Source organism: Salvia hispanica, chromosome 5 (assembly GCF_023119035.1).
Source record: "Salvia hispanica cultivar TCC Black 2014 chromosome 5, UniMelb_Shisp_WGS_1.0, whole genome shotgun sequence".
Lineage (NCBI taxonomy): Eukaryota > Viridiplantae > Streptophyta > Magnoliopsida > Lamiales > Lamiaceae > Salvia > Salvia hispanica.
In genome coordinates, this window is record NC_062969.1 from 38,808,428 (window position 1) to 38,826,461 (window position 18,034).

Consider the following 18,034-nt stretch of genomic DNA (forward strand, 5'->3'; position numbering starts at 1 on the left):
TTTTTTGTATAAGTCTTTACTTAAACGTTGATCTCGTGTACGGACTTTTATTAGAGCAAACATTTATATTGAAATATTATTATCTTCGATCGCCACTCAAAATATACTCCACAACGATAAATCAAACGAGAAATAAAGATCTAGACGCGAAACTTATATATATATAAAAGTCGATTTTTTTTTCTAAGTCTTAAGGGTAAAAGTCGGGGTGTTACAATAACAGCATTGACAAATTTAAATAGCTGAGTTATAGACGTAATTAATTTGAAAGATAAATGTGACATTTTTCTTACATTTCTAAGAAGAATCAAAGTTAATAGTACCACGTTATAATCTCAGTGAACAGTGTGAACACCTCTATAAAAGGAGGCTGTTTTCTTCAATGCTAAACAAGCAAGCTTTCTTGATTTGCATTCATGGCTTCCAGTGCTATCTTGTTCATCACATTAGCGTTCCTCAATTCCATTCGCCTCTCCTTGGCCTTCGACCATCGTCCTCTTCAGGATATCTGCGTTGCACCTCCTTTAGGACTCGGTACCTACTTTCATAGTTCTTATTTTTAATTATCTTACGATTCCATAGCTTTGTTAAGATGTCTCACATCCGTTGTCATTAGCTTGTCTCTCTAACAAGCTAATCTTTTGTTGAGAGGCCCAATGACACAGAGTGTGGTAACGAGAATGTTTAGGAGGGTCTCTCTCCTACACATATATTCAGTTTATAGATCAAATAGACATTTTTCTAGGAGAATTCTCCTATTTGATCTATAATCTAATGTCCCAATTCAATGTCTAGTTTATAGACCAAATAATATCTCTCTCCCTATTTGGAACTATTTATCTAATATTCTAATGTCAAATAAACTTTATCGTAACAAATTAAATCATTTAGGATGAATTGAATTTTTTTTTGGTAAAGAAAGTTGGGCACAGCCGAGAAAACTGAAAAAACTATTGCAAATAAGAAACACCTAATCTATCATGTAGTAGCCAAACATTCATACCCGGTGGAGGGCCATCAAGAACATGAACTCCTTTATGAAAGCTATATGCATAATGGGAGAGGAAAGTCTGCAGCAAAATTGCCTTCTCTATGCACATGTTGAACTACCACCGATTCAAAATCTTGTAATAAGCCACGGAACCTCTGCACAATATTCTGGCAGTTAATAATTACCTCAAAATGCCCCATAATCATGGCAACTCCAACAACACTATCACTTTCCACTACTAGCTTCCAGATGCCCAAATTTTTTGCCAGTTGGACTCCATGGAAGAGACGCCAAATCTCTGCCGTCAAAATTGAACAAACCCCAACATTAGCTACAAACCCAGCCCTCCATGCTCCTAGCTCATCACGGATAAGACCTCCCCCAAAAGCAAGTCCAGCTTTCCCTTTCAAAGACGCACCTGTATTTAACTTAAGAAAATCCATATGTGGAGGTCTACAACTGATCATAACAGGCAATTTAGCCACGGACGCATCCAAATTATCCATTACTAGCTGTGAATTGAATTCTTTTCATTTATTACAAAAATATTACATTAAGTACTATCGTATACTAACTATTTTTTTTTCAGCAACAACGTCAACATGCAAGGACCCAAGACTTGTCACCGCAGACGACTTCTACATGGCCGGCCTGAACCGGCCGGGACCCTTCAACCCGTATGGCGTCACCTTCAGCTTGGCATCGGTAGCCACAACACCGGGGTTCAACACCCAAGGCCAAACATCATTATACGCAGAGCTTGCGCCGTACGGGATCTTCCCGCCTCACATTCACCCTAGGGCGTCAGAGATCATTTACGTGATAGAAGGCTCGGTCGAGGTGGGATTCGTAACCACGTTCCCAGACTACAAATATTACAGCAAAGTTATCAAGAGAGGCGATGTGTTTCTCTTCCCGGTCGGCCTCGTCCACACCGTGCGGAACGTGGATAGAGGGAAGAGCGTCACGCTTTCGTCTCTCAATAGCCAGAATCCAGGGATTGTTTTTCTCCCCGACTCTCTTTACGCGGCCAAGCCGCCCATCAACAGCAGTTATCTTGCCAGAGCGTCTAAGCTCGACGAGAATACCGTCAAAGATTTGCAGACAAAAATGTGGTTTGCTTAATGCCTAATAAATAAAATAAATAATAGTAGTATTATGAATCTAGTTTGGTTAATCCTTGTATGTTGGTTTACTGGTTTGCCTAATAAATAAAATTAATACTAGTATTATATATGAATCTTCTAATTAAAGCCATATATATGCCTCTAATTAACATCATCATTTGGTGATCAAATTAATGAAACAAACTTCAAACAGCTGAATCATATCACGGACAATAATTGATCACCCAATAAGTAAATATTTATAATTGGTTAACAATGTAGTACAAGTCAAGTATGAACAAATTATAATAAAAAAGTTGAAGACATGTAATCAAAATTTTCTGTATCAATTGCTTCTCAATCTTTTGATTCTCTCCAAAGCATCATTGCTTTGTGCATCAGTTCCTTCTTCTCTTTTCCGCACCAATGCTACACCATTGATGATCTTTCCCCGGCTATAGCTATCTGAAACGCTTCTCTTGACCCGGCCCGTCTCCCGGACCATGTCCTCATTCCCATGCACCATGTCAAACTCACCCCACTTGTTCCACACCTCATGATCGAATCTAGTCGGGTCAGCATACTGCGACGCATGCTTGTACAATGCACGACCACGATCAATCTCCCCGAGGCTCACCTCAATTTCCGCGTATCTCAAACACATGGCCATCACATCATCATCCGCAAGCCCTGATCCGTTGATGGCTTGCTCGTAAATCTCCCTAGTCTTTGGCAAAGAAAATTACTCAAATAAAATAACAAGCTATTTTAGTCCAAAAAGAAGTTAGAAATGTAAAATGACCTTATACACGATATTGAATATATATATGCCAATAAACTAGTATAGAATTGCATAATTAGTGAAACCGTTATTAGGCTCCATTTGGTACACGATATTGAAATTGGAATTGGAATTGGAAGAAATTGAATTCTAATTCAATTCTAAATCATATGTTTGGTAAAGTGAAGTAATTGATATGAAATTGAATTTGAATAATTTGTGCACGCACTGTACACACACTATACACAAAATACACACTCACACACACTTCACACATTTCACACACTTCACACATTTCACACACTACACAAATTTCACACATTTCACACACAACACACACTTCACACACATTTCACACACTACACAAATTTCACACGTTTCCCGCACTATACACATTTCCCGCACTACACATGCTACACAAATTTCACACACTTTCATACCTTACGCACATTTTACACATTTCAAGCATCCGATTTATGGAATTTTTTTTTTCAGTTTTAGATTTTTATTTTCCGATCTGAATAAAAAAACATAAATTTTCCAAAAGTTTAAATTGAACCAAATTTGAAATTTTGGTTTGCAAATAGTGTGTGTATTTTGGGTATAGTGTGCGTAGTGTGTGTATTTTGTGTAAAATTTGTGTCGTGTGTGTATTTTGGGTATAGTGTGCGTAGTGTGTGTATTTTGTGTAAAATTTGTGTCGTGTGTGTATTTTGTGTAGTATGTATATTTTGTGTATAGTATATGTAGCGTGTGTATTTTGTGTAGTGTGTGTATAGTGTGAAATGTGTAAAATTTGTGTAGTGTGTGAAATGTGTGTAGTGTGTGAAATTTGTGTAGGGTGTGTAGTGTGTGAAATTTGTTTAGTGTGTGAAGTGTGCGTAGTGTGCGAAATTTGTTTAGTGTGTGAAATTTGTTTAGTGTGTGAAATGTGTGTAGTGAGTGTAGTGTGTGAAATTTTTGTGTAGTGTGGGAAATGTGTGAAATTTGTGTAGTGTTTGAAATGTGTATAATGCGGGAAATATGTGAAATTTGTGTAGTGTGTGAAGTGCATGTAGTGTGTGAAACGTGTGAAATGTTTGTGTGTGCGAAATGTGTGTAGTGTATGAATTGTGTGAAATGTGTTTAGTAGGTGGTGAAGCTATCTAATTTTAGGACTATTTAGAATTTCAATTTTCTTCTTTTGATATGAAATTCAAATAATGAAATTAAAAATTTTAGAATTATAATTCAATTCCAATTCTACACGCATTTGTGATAATTCCCAAACACCCCTTTAAAATATTTAATGACTGTGTATACTGTATACAGTTCACTCATTTTTAAATGATTAAATCAAACAGCCAAAGTACCCATTTGATTAATTTAGGATCAGCCAAGCTTTTTCTATATCACCATTCTATTTAATTACATAAGAGAAATCTTCTCTAGCAGTACTAATTTTCCAAGTTTGTGACACTATTTATAATAATCTAAACTCTGCTATCCGACTTTTTTTACTGCCCGTGAAAGAATCTAAGAAAATCCAAAGAGAGATTTAATAAAGTCATATGATTAATTTTATTTTTTTTGTAAAATTTGATCAGCTTAAGTACATTCAGCATTAATTTGCAAAAATTGAAATTAGGCTATTGTCACTTTCGCCAAATTTATTGAAACCAGTTAGCTAGATTTTCGTATCAGATTTAGTTTTCATTTTGGCTCAGATTGATTTTTTACAATCGAAAATGTCAAAAGGTATTTATTATATAGTACTTATAATACTTTATTTAGATATTATATGAAATAAAATATTTTATTTCAATATTTTCACTCACTACACGGACATAAAAATTGAGGCACACTCATTTGCATTGGGAAGTTTTCAATAATAACAATAATTTTGGACGCAAAAGAAAGTGTCCCTAAATTAATAGCAGATTATCATGCTTTCATTTGCGTCCTCTAATTTTAGTTGGGACACCAACCATAAGGACGACTTTTGAAGCGTCGGTGGTATATTTATAAACACAAATTAGCGTCATAGTAATAAAAAAATGTACTTAATGATTTTTTTTTTGTTGTTGTCGAGACCTTTATATATGCAATAATTAAAAATTTTCTGCGCTCTTGGAATTTTGGGATCTCTGTTGATATTTCAGGTTATTTTGTTTGGATTTTTGAACTCAATTTTAAGACTTTCAAATAAGTTCAGATTTATAATTAACTGAGGCATAAACCAATCGATATCTAAATGTTCATCCCTACACACCAATTTTATTTTCTCCATATATAGTTGATACACTATATATCTTTTATTAAAATTAAATTAATGTTAACTCTGTGAAATTTGTCGAATAACAATTTGTTATTTTTAAGAACTACTCCCTATAGTAGAGTTGACAAATCTAAATAGCTGAGTTATAGACATAATTAATTTGGAAGTTAATGTGACATTTTGCTTACATTTCTAAGAAGAATCAAAGTTGATAGTACAACGTTAAGATCTTACTGAACAGTGTGAACACCTCTATAAAAGGAGGCTGTTTTCTTCAATTCTAAACAAGCAAGCTTTCTTGATTTACATTCATGGCTTCCAGTGCTATCTTGTTCATCACATTAGCGTTCCTCAATTCCATTCTCATCTCCTTGGCCTTTGACCCTAGTCCTCTGCAAGATATCTGCGTTGCACCTCCCTTAGGACTCGGTACCTACTTTCTTAGTTCTTTTTTTTAAAAATTATTTTACGATTTTATGGCTGCTTCAGATTTATTACAGATGCCTCACATCAGTTGTGTATGCAATTAGTGTAAAATTTATAGCTCAAATGAGCCTTGTCTCTCTAACAAGCTAGTCTTTTGAGATATGTTCTCTGTTTGATCTGACTATAACATTGATACTTTCATTTAGAGGTCCAACAACACAGAGTGTGGTCTGGCTAAGGAACCAACCGTAAGCAACAAAAATGCGTAGGCAGGTCTCTCTCCTACTAACATATACTCCCTCCGCCCCCAATAATTGTCCACTTTAGTTTCGATACGTGTTTTAAAAAATGTTAAGGAAAGTGGGTTAAAAGAATTAGTGAAATATGCGTCTCACTTTCACATATTGATTTTATAATTGAATGTAAGTAGAATGAGTTAATGAAATGTCGGACATACTTACCATTTATAGTAAAAAGCGAAAGTGAACAATTAATAAGGGACGCACGAAAATTAAAAAAAATTGAAGAATTAATAGAGGACGGATGGAGTATTCAGTTTATAGATCAAATAGACATTTTTTGGAAGAATTCTCCTATTTGATCTATAATCTAATGTCCCAATTCAGTGTCCAGTTTATAGACCAAATGATATCTCTCCCCATTCGGTATGCAATCTAATATTCTAATGTCACGCACCAATTGTCGCGAAGCCATTGCTATATAACTTTATAGATCAAATAAACCCTCTCGTAAGTCGTAACAAAGTCTTTTAGGATGTATTGATTGACATTCTCTACATTAATTATAAAATTACTAACATTTAAGTATCATATCTATTTTTTTCCAGCAACGTCAATATGCAGGGACCCAAGACTTGTCACCGCAAACGACTTCTTCATGACCGGCCTGGACAGGCCGGGACCCTTCAACGCGTACGGCGTCACCTTTGTCGTTGCATCCGTACTCACAATCCCGGAGTTGAACACCCAAGGCCAGTTTCTTATACGCGCAGAGCTTGCGCCAAACGGGTACTTCCCGCCTCACACGCACCCTAGGGCGTCAGTGTTAGAATAATTGAGTGAACAATTACTTAAAGCTCTCTATGATGATTAACCGAGAACAACGGAGAAGGAGCACAAACCATAACGAGAATAGTCGTCTATGAATGATATAAAATATTGTTGACCATTCCAAGAAGCCGAAGGGAATGGACCACAAATATCCGTATGTATTAATTCTAAGACGTCTGTAGCTCTATTGGCACCTAATTTCTTATGTTTGGTCTGTTTTCCTTTGATACATTGAACACATACATCAAGATCTGAAAAAATTAGTGTGTTTAATATACCATCTGACACAAGTCTCTCAATTCTTGATTTTGAGATATGACCTAAACGCTTGTGCCATAAGTTTGCCGAATTTTCATTATTTAATTTTCGCTTATCTGAAGATCCATAGCCGCTGCAAAGCAATTCGGCCGTTCTATTCGCCGTTCTATATGATATGGATCAAGGTACGCTTCCGCTTTACAGTTTGTGCTCCTTCTCCGTTGTTCTCGGTTAATCATCATAGAGAGCTTTAAGTAATTGTTCACTCAATTATTCTAACAAGTGGTATCAGAGCCACTCTATTGATGATTCTCTGAGAATTGGGAAAAGGAAAATTAGGGTTTTATTCCAATGTAAATATTTACGGCCGCCGTTAATTATGGATTGATGAATTGATTATGGATCAAGTGCAATATTTCTGTTATCATTTACGCATATTGAATTGTCAATATTGTTGCACGCATTCCAATACGTGTTTTATATGGGTTGTTGAATTGATGATAATTGAATATGCATCTGGAATGAAATCTTGTTGATTTAATGTATATGGAATAAAACTTGTTGATGAATATAATTCATGTATGCGGTTCTGTGAAAATTGCTTCACACGCAAATGATACGGTTTTGATTTGGAATTTTGGTGGATTCCATAATTGTAGTTTATATGTTGCCATAGTTGATATATTTTTTGTTACCGTAATTTATATATTAATTATGAGTATGGTGATGCATATATTTTGGCTTATGAATTGATTTCTCAATTCATAATTTTCTGATTCTGAGGAAATTTTTGATTCGGTTTCTCAATTATTTGAATAACTAAATGGGAATTAAGAATTCTTTCGAGAGTTCGACTAAGGTTTCTTAATTCAAATTTGTTTTGGTGCATCTCATGTTCCTTTATGTATTTTACTAATATCCAAAATAGATTAGTCGAAACATGACGTTGCCAAAGTAACCTCTCTTGTCTAGACTTCCTTATTGCGAATATTAGGACGGTGAAGTGTGTGTGTATTTTCAATGCGGATATTAGTCGGCCCAAAGGAAGATCATTATTTGGCACGAGGTAACACATACCTGTGGTGGTAAATACGTGACAATTATCCGGTTTATCGTGTAAGTAGTGTGATGCCCAAAGGTGGACATTGCTTGACATGATTTTATTGTCAGTGTTTGATCACTACAAAGAGGTTGCCACTTACAAGTTTATATTACTGTCCAAAGACTTGATTTAAATGTTGTGCCGGTACCTCGAGATGCTACCTTCTTATTTGAATTTTATGATGTGAGCATGACGGTTAATTTGGTTTTGTTTCTCTGTAGTTATGACGTCTTCTGCTTCTGTGTCTACCAACGTGCAAAACATACCTATGTTGAATGGGTCAAATTTCAAGGATTGGAAGGAAACCCTTCTGATCACTTTGGGCTGCATGGATCTTGACCTCGCGTTAAGGACTGAGAAACCCGCCCCTCTTACGGATGTAAGTACCGCTGATCTTAAGCGGGACTTTGAGAGGTGGGAACGCTCGAATCGCGTGAGTCTTATGATCATCAAGCGCAGCATCCCAGAGGCCTTTCGGGGCACGGCTTCTGAGGATATTGCTAATGCTAGTGAATACCTTGCCAAAATTGAGGAGCGTTTTGCTAAAAACGAAAAGTCCGAGACAAGTACGCTTCTGGCAAACTTGATCTCAATGAAGTATAAGGGCAAGGGCAACATAAGGGAGTACATCATGCAGATGTCTCATATTGCTTCAAACTTGAAGGCGCACAAACTTGAAGTCCCTGAGGACTTACTTGTGCATTTGGTGTTACTCTCTCTTCCTACACAATTCAGTCAATTTAAGGTCAGTTATAACTGTCAGAAGGAGAAGTGGTCTCTTAATGAGCTCATTTCATAATGTGTACAAGAAGAGGAGAGATTGAAGCAAGACAGAGTTGAGGTTGCTCAACTGGCTACTAGCTCAAGCAATAAGGGAAAGGGCTTAAAGAGAAAGCCTATTGAGAATGCTGCTGTGGACAAGGGACCATCACAAAAGAAGCAACATAAGGAAAGTGGTTGCTACTTCTGTGGGAAGTCTGATCATATGAAGAAGAATTGTGCCAAGTACACCGCCTGGCGTGCTAAGAAAGGTATGATTCTTGCTTTGGTCTGTTCTGAAGTTAATCTAGCTTCAGTCCCTAGTGATATTTGGTGGGTAGATTCTGGTGCTACTACTCACATAAGTTTATCAATGCAGGGCTGTCTGAGCTGCCGAAAGCCAACTGATGGTGAAAGATACATCTATGTGGGAGATGGCAAGTCGGTGGAAGTAGAAGCTATTGGGCATTTTAGATTGTTGTTAAAGACTGGAATTTTTCTGGATTTGAAAGATACTTTTATTGTACCGTCATTTAGACGGAATTTGGTTTCTATTTCTGCATTGGACAAATTTGGTTTTTCTTGTTCATTCGGGAATAATAAGTTTACTCTTTCAAATAATTCTGGTATTATGGGCACTGGTTCTTTAAGTGCATATGACAATCTTTACATGCTTGATTCTGTTACTTCATATTCAGAAGCCTTACATGTTGAATCAAAGGGGACTAAGCGAAAATTAAATAATGAAAATTCGGCAAACTTATGGCACAAGCGTTTAGGTCATATCTCAAAATCAAGAATTGAGAGACTTGTGTCAGATGGTATATTAAACACACTAAATTTTTCAGATCTTGATGTGTGTGTTCAATGTATCAAAGGAAAACAGACCAAACATAAGAAATTAGGTGCCAATAGAGCTACAGACGTCTTAGAATTAATACATACGGATATTTGTGGTCCATTCCCTTCGGCTTCTTGGAATGGTCAACAATATTTTATATCATTCATAGACGACTATTCTCGTTATGGGTACCTATATTTAATTCATGAAAAGTCTGAGGCTCTTGACAAGTTCAAAATATTCAAGGCTGAAGTTGAGCTCCAACTCAACAAAAACATTAAGAAAGTCAAATTTGATCGTGGTGGTGAATACTACGGCAGAAATGACGGCTCAGGTGAACAACGTCAAGGACCTTTTGCTCTCTATTTGGAAGAGTGTGGGATCGTCCCTCAGTACACTATGCCGGGGTCGCCTAGCATGAATGGTGTAGCTGAAAGACGAAATAGAACTCTTAAAGATATGGTGAGGAGTATGATTTCTCATTCCTCCTTACCGCAATCACTTTGGGGAGAAGCATTAAAGACTGCAGCATATATTCTCAATAGGGTACCAACTAAAGCAGCTGCTAAAACACCTTATGAGCTTTGGACTGGGCGAAAGCCTAGTCTAAGTCACACTCACATTTGGGGATGTCCAACTGAAGCTAGGCCTTACAAGCCAAATGAAAAGAAATTGGACTCCAAAACAGTGAGCAGCTACTTTATTGGTTATTCAGAAAAGTCAAGGGGTTACAAATTTTATGATCCCACCACAAGAACAATTTTCGAGACGGGAAATGCGGTGTTCTTTGAGGATGTTGAGTTTGGGGGGAAAATGCAATAAGGGACATCACTTTTGAGGAGGAATCTATAACAATTCCTACCACTGCTTCTGACAATGCTCAGATTTCTATTCTTGACATTGAAGAAGAAGCAGATCAAGAACCTCAAGAAAATGATGTTATAAATGCACGACTCCAAGTTGATAATCTCAATGAGGACCAACATCATGTTGATGAGATTATTCAAGTTCAACCTCAACAACCTCAAGAACCAATGCCAATAAGGAGATCCACTAGAGAAAGGAGAAATGCCATTCCGGATGATTATGTGGTTTTTCTCACTGAAAATGAGGATAATATTGGTTTGAAAAACAATGACCCTGTCACTGTTGCTCAAGCAATGAAGGATCCTCAGTTTGAAAAGTGGACTCAAGCCTTAGATGAGGAATATAAGTCAATGCTATTTAATGACGTTTGGGATATTTACCCATTACCTGAAGGTGTGAAACCCATTGGTTGCAAATGGATTTTTAAGACCAAAAGAGATTCAAAAGGTAATGTGGATAAATATAAGGCACGTCTTGTAGCTAAAGGCTTTACTCAGAAGGAAGGTATTGATTATAAAGAGACTTTCTCTCCGGTTTCTTCGAAAGACTCATTTAGAATAATCATGGCATTAGTAGCACATTTTAATCTTGAGCTGCATCAGATGGATGTTAAGACAGCGTTTCTCAATGGTGAACTTGAGGAAACGATTTATATGGAGCAACCAGAAGGTTTTGTGGTCGGAGACCCAAAGAAAATGGTTTGCAGACTAAAGAAATCCATCTATGGGCTCAAGCAGGCCTCTCGTCAATGGTACCATAAATTTCATGAAGCAGTTCTCTCATTCGGTTTCGAGAAGAATGTTATTGATGATTGTGTGTATCACATGTTCAGTGGGAGCAGATGCATCTTCTTGGTATTATATGTCGATGACATATTGATTGCCACAAATGATAAGGAAATGTTGCACGATACCAAGAATTTTCTCTCAAAGAAATTTGAGATGAAAGATCTTGGGGAAGCCTCTTTTGTATTAGGGATCGAGATTCACCGAGATCGCTCTCGTGATATTCTACGATTGTCACAAAAGGGATATATTGAAAAAGTGCTAAAAAGGTTTGAGATGCATGGCTGCAAGCCTCTAGACACCCCTGTGGCTAAAGGAGACAAGTTTAGTCTTGCTCAATGCCCTAGAACAAGTCTTGAGATTAATGAGATGCAAAAGTTTCCATATGCTTCGGCTATTGGAAGTCTCATGTATGCCCAAGTATGTACTAGACCCGATTTGGCTTTTATTGTTAACATGTTGGGAAGGTATCTCAGTAACCCCGGAATGGATCATTGGAAAGCAGCAAAACGGGTTATGAGATATTTGCAGAGAACAAAAGATTACATGCTCACATACAGAAAATCAGATCATTTGGAGATCATTGGGTATTCTGATTCTGATTTTGCTGGATGCCAAGATAGTAGGAGATCCACCTCGGGTTATGTATTTCTGCTGGCTGGAGGAGCCATATCGTGGAGAAGTGCTAAGCAGACACTTGTGGCTCCTTCCACCATGGCAGCAGAATTCGTAGCTTGTTATGAGGCATCTTGTCATGGGTTATTGCTGCGAAATTTTGTCACTGGGCTGCGTATTATTCAAGGAGTTGAAAGACCACTTAAGTTGTATTGTGACAATAACTCTGCAGTGCAGTACTCCAACAACAATAGGAGCTCTGCTAAGTCAAAGCATATTGAGATAAAGTTCCTAGTTGTAAAAGAAAGGGTTCAGAGTGGACAAATTTCTATAGAGCATATAGGAACGGATTTGATGATTGCAGATCCGCTTACTAAGGGACTACCACCTAAGGTCTTTCATGGGCATGTAGCCCATATGGGTGTTTTATCATTTGAGGACACTTCCGTTTAGTGGGAGTAATTAATTTTGTTAATGCTCTATATTGTGTTTAAACATGTTGTAGAACTCATGTTATTTTCTGCAGAAATAAAGTATTATGTTTTGTCCATTACTTGTGTAATTTGGTTTTAGTGTGATCTCACTTTGGGAGGACCAGTTGGAAATAGGCATGTATGATCACCTTGCATGAAATTTCCATGCTACACTCCATAATTGATCTGTTGTTGATTATATTTGCATATGTGATTACTGATGGGTTTAATCATGAAAAAATATGGTGACTGCCCCTTTAGTCCTATGTCGATATGGTTGATAATGAGATTGTTCGGAAATACACTATGTGATAGCATTTTGAGCGCTCATTCGGTTTGTACACATTTATTTGGTGTCATGTGTTGCCCAAGTGGGAGATTGTTAGAATTTTTGGGCTTCCACATGACTAATTTAATGTGTATGGCTATCTTTCAGTTGCCCAATTAAAGTGATCCATTAAAGATTAAAGTTTGGGCTAAAGTGTATTTATTTTGTTATGGAAATAAGTGTAGATACCATATGGGATTTTCTATTTGATGAGGGACCGAATAGAAAATAAAGGGGTTTATATTTAATATAAATATAAGCTAGGGTTATGGTCCCCAGACGTCAGAAGAACATTCGATATCTCTGTATTCTCTCGGCAGACTATCGCGAAGAACGTCTCTGATCGTTTGGAAGATCCATAGCCGCTGCAAAGCAATTCGGCCGTTCTATTCGCCGTTCTATATGATATGGATCAAGGTACGCTTCCGCTTTACAGTTTGTGCTCCTTCTCCGTTGTTCTCGGTTAATCATCATAGAGAGCTTTAAGTAATTGTTCACTCAATTATTCTAACAGTCAGAGCTCACCTACGTGATAGAAGGCTCGATCGAGGTGGGATTCGTGACCTCGTTCCCGGAATACAAATACTACAGCAAAGTTCTCAACAAAGGCGATGCGTTTCTTTTCCCGGTCGGCCTCGTCCACACCGTGCGGAACGTGGCTAGAGGGAAGAGCGTCACGACTTCGTCTCTCAATAGCCAGAATCCCGGGTTTGTTTTTCACCCCGACTCTCTTTTCGCGGCCAGGCCGCCCATCAACAGCAGTTATCTGGCCAGTGCGTCTAAGCTAGACGAGAATACCGTCAGAGATTTGCAGACAAGAATGTGGTTTGGTTTAATATGAATCTGGTTTGGTTAATCCTTGTATGTTGGTTTAATAAATAAAATAAATAATTGCAGTGTTATGAATCTGGTTTGGTTAATCCTTAATTCCTTGTATGTTGGTTTACTGGTTTCCTAATAAATAAAATAAATAATATAGTATTATAAATCTTCTTAGAGCCATATATATGGGCATGTTAGGGTGCCACCACCCCTTAAAATAACACCATACCACAATTCCTAGCCAATCATTTGTACACGTGGACGAATAATAAGCTGCCACGTGGCAAAAATCTCTGAAAAAAGACGGTCAGCAATTTGCTGGTCTTTATCCAACAATATTTCTTGTCCAGCAATATCCGACACACTATACAACAATCTATAGATTGCGGTGTAGTGTATGTAATATTGCTGTGTGGCGTTTATAATATTGCTGTATAAGCAATGTCACGGTGTCATTTTAACACAAGCATACATATACTACATCTAATTAACATCATCATTTGGTGATCAAATTAATGAAACAAACTTCAAACTGCAGAAACATATCGCGGTAAATTGAAGATGAAAAACAAAATTTTGCTATTTCTAAGTTAAAAAATCTCAACAACAAAAATAAAAATATAGTCATCGCAACTTAATTATACACAAAATACATTTTCTTTATAATTTTAAAAAGTAAGGGGTTAGTGGTACAGGAAGAAAATACTAGTACTATATATACTTATCAAAACAAGAATACTGTGTAAAATATGTTAGGGAGATTCAATATATAGAACAGAAAAACGGATATCTGAAAGTCGTGATAATCATTTTCAGATAAATCAATTTCGGTGGTTCTACCAAAGTTATATGGTGGTTTGCTTATCTGCCCGACTCTCTTTTCGCGGCCAAGCCGCCCATCAACAGCAGTTATCTGGCCAGAGCGTCTAAGCTAGACGAGAATACCGTCAGAGATTTGCAGACAAAAATGTGGTTTGCTTAATTAATCCTTTTATGCTGCTTAATTTACTGGTTTGCCTAATAAATAAAATAAATAATAGTAATAAATAAAATAAATAATAGTATTATGATTCTGGTTTGGTTAATCCTTGTAGGAGTATGTTGGTTTACTGGTTTGCCTAATAAAATAAATAAATAATAGTATTATTATGAATCTGGTTCGGTTTTAATCCTTGTATGTTGGTTTATTGGTTTGCCTAATAAATAAAATAAATACTATTATTATGAATCTTCTTAAATTAACATCATTTGGTGATCAAATTAATGAAACAATCTTCAAACAGCATAATCATATCACGGACAATAATAATCACCCAATAAGTAATTAGTATTTAAATAATTGGTTGATAAGTGACCACAAACTTTTCGCACGGGATCTAAGGAAATGGGGTTTTGTTAGTAAGAGAGGGAATACCAAAAAAAGAAAATGGGTTACTTATCATGGGACGTCCCAAAAAGGAATATGAGTCGTTTATTTTGGGCCGGAGGGAGTACTACAAGTCAAGTAGGAGTATATATGAACAAATATAATCAAAAAGTTCAAGACATGTAATCAAAATTTTCTGTATCAATTGCTTCTCAGTCGTTTGATTCTCTCCAAAGCACCATGGCTTTGTGCATCAGTTCCTTCTTCCCTCTTCCGAACCAACGCTGCACCATTGCCGACCCTTCCCCGGCTATAGCTATCCGAAACGCTTCTCTTGACCCGGCCCATCTCCCGGACCGTGTCCTCATTCCCTTGCACCACTTCAAACTCACCCCACTTGTTCCACACCTCATGATCGAATCTAGTCGGGTCAGCATACTGCGACGCATGCTTGTACAATGCACGGGCACGATCAATCTCCCCGAGGCTCACCTCAATTTCCGCATACCTCAAACACATGGCCATCACATCCTCGTCCGCAAGCCCTGATCCGTTGATGGCTTGCTCGTAAATCTCCCTAGTCTTTGGCAAACCAAACATATGAGCTGCCTTGGCAATATATATCTCATACATTCCCAATTTCTCATTAATTGGGACAGCTTTTGTGGCCTTGTCATAAACCTCCATTGCTCTTTTAGCAAGACCATATTCTTCCTCCATTTTTGCATACTGAAGATACAGAGGCTTCACTGATTCCGCGGGAGCCTCTTCAACCGCCCTCTCGAATAAATCCCGAACTCGTTCCACCTTTGTTCCTCCGTATCTTTCGACAAATTTGGAAAGATAGATGACCCATATATCCTTCACATGAGGGTACTTGAAGATTTTCACACCTTTCTCATAAACTCTAAATGACTCTTCAAAGCAGTTATTTTCCTAGAGAGTGAAATTATAAACATATAGTTAGTTATTTCTAAATCTAGTAAGTAAAGTGGAGAAAAAAGTACTACCTCCGTCCCCCAAAATTTGCTACATTTTGACCCGACACGGGTTTTAAGAAATGTAATGGAAAGTGAGTTGAAAAAGTTGGTGGGATGTGGGTCCTACTTCTAAAGTATTAGTTTTATAATAAAATGTGAGTAAGAATGAGTTAGTGAAATATGAGGTTCACTACTAAAAATGGTAAAAGTGAAGTGTATCAAATTTTCAGGGACGGACCGAAATAGTGAAGTGTATCAAATTTTTAAATAAGATGGTTCACTACTTACTTGAAGAAGCATTCCATAGCTTATGATGATTTGAGGATTTGCTATTCCTAGATTGATTATACTGTCATAAATTGAACATGTCCACTCCAAGTCAACAAAGCTTTCCATCACATCCACATAAAAAGTCCAAAGCTTGAGGGATTTGTAAAGCTTCATTTGCACAGGTTCGTTTTCTCGATCCGTCACTATACGTAGAAAAAGGTTAAGCGCGATGAGTACTTGAAAACAGAGTATAACTAAGTTTTAACAAAATGAAAAAAAAAATTGTACTACCTCTCCTCTTGACTTCGACCGAAGGCTCACAAGTAGCACGTTGGAGGAGTTCGACCGCGCCCTTTAAATTGCCATGTCTGAGCTCCATCTCCACCCATTCACACCAAACGCTAGCAAGATCATCGACAGCCTTGTGATCAGCCTGCACGGCCTTATCAAAAACAACCCGAGCATTCGAGACATCTCCATTACTCTCATACAGTTTAGCAAATCCAACCCACAGAGTGTGGGGCTTCCCCAAGCCTTGGTCGGATCAACTGTCCTCACACCTTCTGCGTAAGTCAAAATCTGTTTCGTTGGATTCCCTTCGAAAATCCCAACTCTCTTACGCCACGCCTTCACGCTGTGAGGGTTCTGCCTTAACTGAACACTGTTAACCAACTCCGGCCTCCTTCGAATCAGATCTGCATATCTTGACAGCTCCATATCCAAATCATTCTCATCCTTCAACCAAAAACCTTCTTCATCTTCGCTGTCTTCGTCAATATTTTCCATCAATATTCGAGGAGAGAGCAAACTCTCCTCGAATTTCGAATATGCATCAAACACAAGGCTGAAATCCCTCACTGTGGCTACCTTCATCATCCCTTCCTCAAACACATCTCTTGCCTTCTCAAAAAGGCCTTTTTTGATGTAGTAATTTCCCAAACTTATCCAAAGATTCCCAGTTTCGTCTCTGAATCTCCGAATCCCGTCTCTAACGATCGCATCCACGTCCAATCCAGCCATATCCAACGAATGACGAGTCAACAAATCACAAAAATCCATCCACATTCCATAACTCGTCTTCCCTTTTCTCGACACGAATTGATCATCGTTCAAAACCTCCACCAGCCTCTCGGCAGCCTCCTTCCACATCTCCGAGTCGATCAAGAACTCGATGAAGGTCTCGACGTAGCTCGGGTCGTACTTCAAGAACCTGCTGTAAACCGCGACAGAGGTCTTCCGCGGGACCAGCTTCTGCGACGCGAAGGCGAGGTAGGGCTCCCATATCAGGCCGTGCTGGGTGACCGGCAGCGCGTGGAGTGCACGGTCGAATGTGCGGCGCGTGAGGGTGATCAGGCGCTGGCGCGTGAGGGACTGCAGGTGCATGATCCATATGCGTGGCATCTTGTGCATGGTGGCGAGGGCGCGCTCGAAGGTGTTGTTGAGGGCTTGGTAGTGCGCGTGGGTGATGGGAAGGCCGTGGGCCGCGTCGAGGCGGAGGCGGAGGTAGGCGTGCCATAGTTTGTAGCTTCCCGGCAAGGCCCTGATAGCGCGCTCGTAGATGATCACGCGCTTCTGCGGCGGCGCGTGGGTGAGGTAGCGGCACCATGATTTCAGATTGTGGGGGGATTGGAGAATCTCTTCTTCGTAGGGGTAGTCTTCTTCGGCCGGATATAGGTCTATACAACTCGGCATATTTCCGTGTATTGGTCTAGCGATAGAGCGGTTAATATGGAACGTACTTCACTTTATATAGACAAAAAAAAAGTAGAGGCGGCGAAAGTTTTATTACTATTAATTTAGGAAACAAACAATTATGCTAACCTACGTCTATTTGGAAAATAATTTCCAATTAAATACCATATATATGAATAACATAACAATTTTTGGAAAATAACCTACGTCTATTTGAAGCCATTAAATTATACTTTTATAGACGG

The 18,034-nt window shown here is 38.1% G+C and overlaps 2 protein-coding genes and 1 pseudogene across 2 annotated transcripts; 2 read left to right on the plus strand and 1 right to left on the minus strand.

The window, feature by feature from the left end:
* Nucleotides 1–1,633: 1,633 nt before the first annotated feature.
* On the plus strand, nucleotides 1,634–2,116 carry LOC125190007 (germin-like protein 8-11). The gene has a single exon (XM_048087209.1). The coding sequence runs from the start codon at nucleotides 1,634–1,636 to the stop codon at nucleotides 2,114–2,116; it is 483 nt and encodes a 160-aa protein (XP_047943166.1).
* A 3,330-nt stretch (nucleotides 2,117–5,446) lies between these two features.
* LOC125190008 (putative germin-like protein 8-1) lies at nucleotides 5,447–9,371 on the plus strand. Its single transcript, XM_048087210.1, has 4 exons — nucleotides 5,447–5,564; nucleotides 6,409–6,625; nucleotides 8,202–9,022; nucleotides 9,130–9,371. The coding sequence occupies exons 1-3, from the start codon at nucleotides 5,447–5,449 to the stop codon at nucleotides 8,788–8,790; spliced, it is 924 nt and encodes a 307-aa protein (XP_047943167.1). The 3' UTR covers nucleotides 8,791–9,022; nucleotides 9,130–9,371.
* A 5,585-nt stretch (nucleotides 9,372–14,956) lies between these two features.
* Nucleotides 14,957–17,789, minus strand: LOC125190009 (annotated as a pseudogene).
* Nucleotides 17,790–18,034: the final 245 nt, after the last annotated feature.

Excerpts from the sequence above, each read along its gene's own strand:
- LOC125190007 (XM_048087209.1), top strand. The coding sequence starts at position 1,634 with ATGGCCGGCCTGAACCGGCCGGGACCCTTCAACCCGTATGGCGTCACC.
- LOC125190008 (XM_048087210.1), top strand. The coding sequence starts at position 5,447 with ATGGCTTCCAGTGCTATCTTGTTCATCACATTAGCGTTCCTCAATTCC. Across the intron at positions 5,565-6,408 it reads TGCACCTCCCTTAGGACTCG|CAACGTCAATATGCAGGGAC; the intron begins GTACCTACTTTC and ends ATTTTTTTCCAG. Across the intron at positions 6,626-8,201 it reads ACGCACCCTAGGGCGTCAGT|TTTCTCTGTAGTTATGACGT; the intron begins GTTAGAATAATT and ends AATTTGGTTTTG.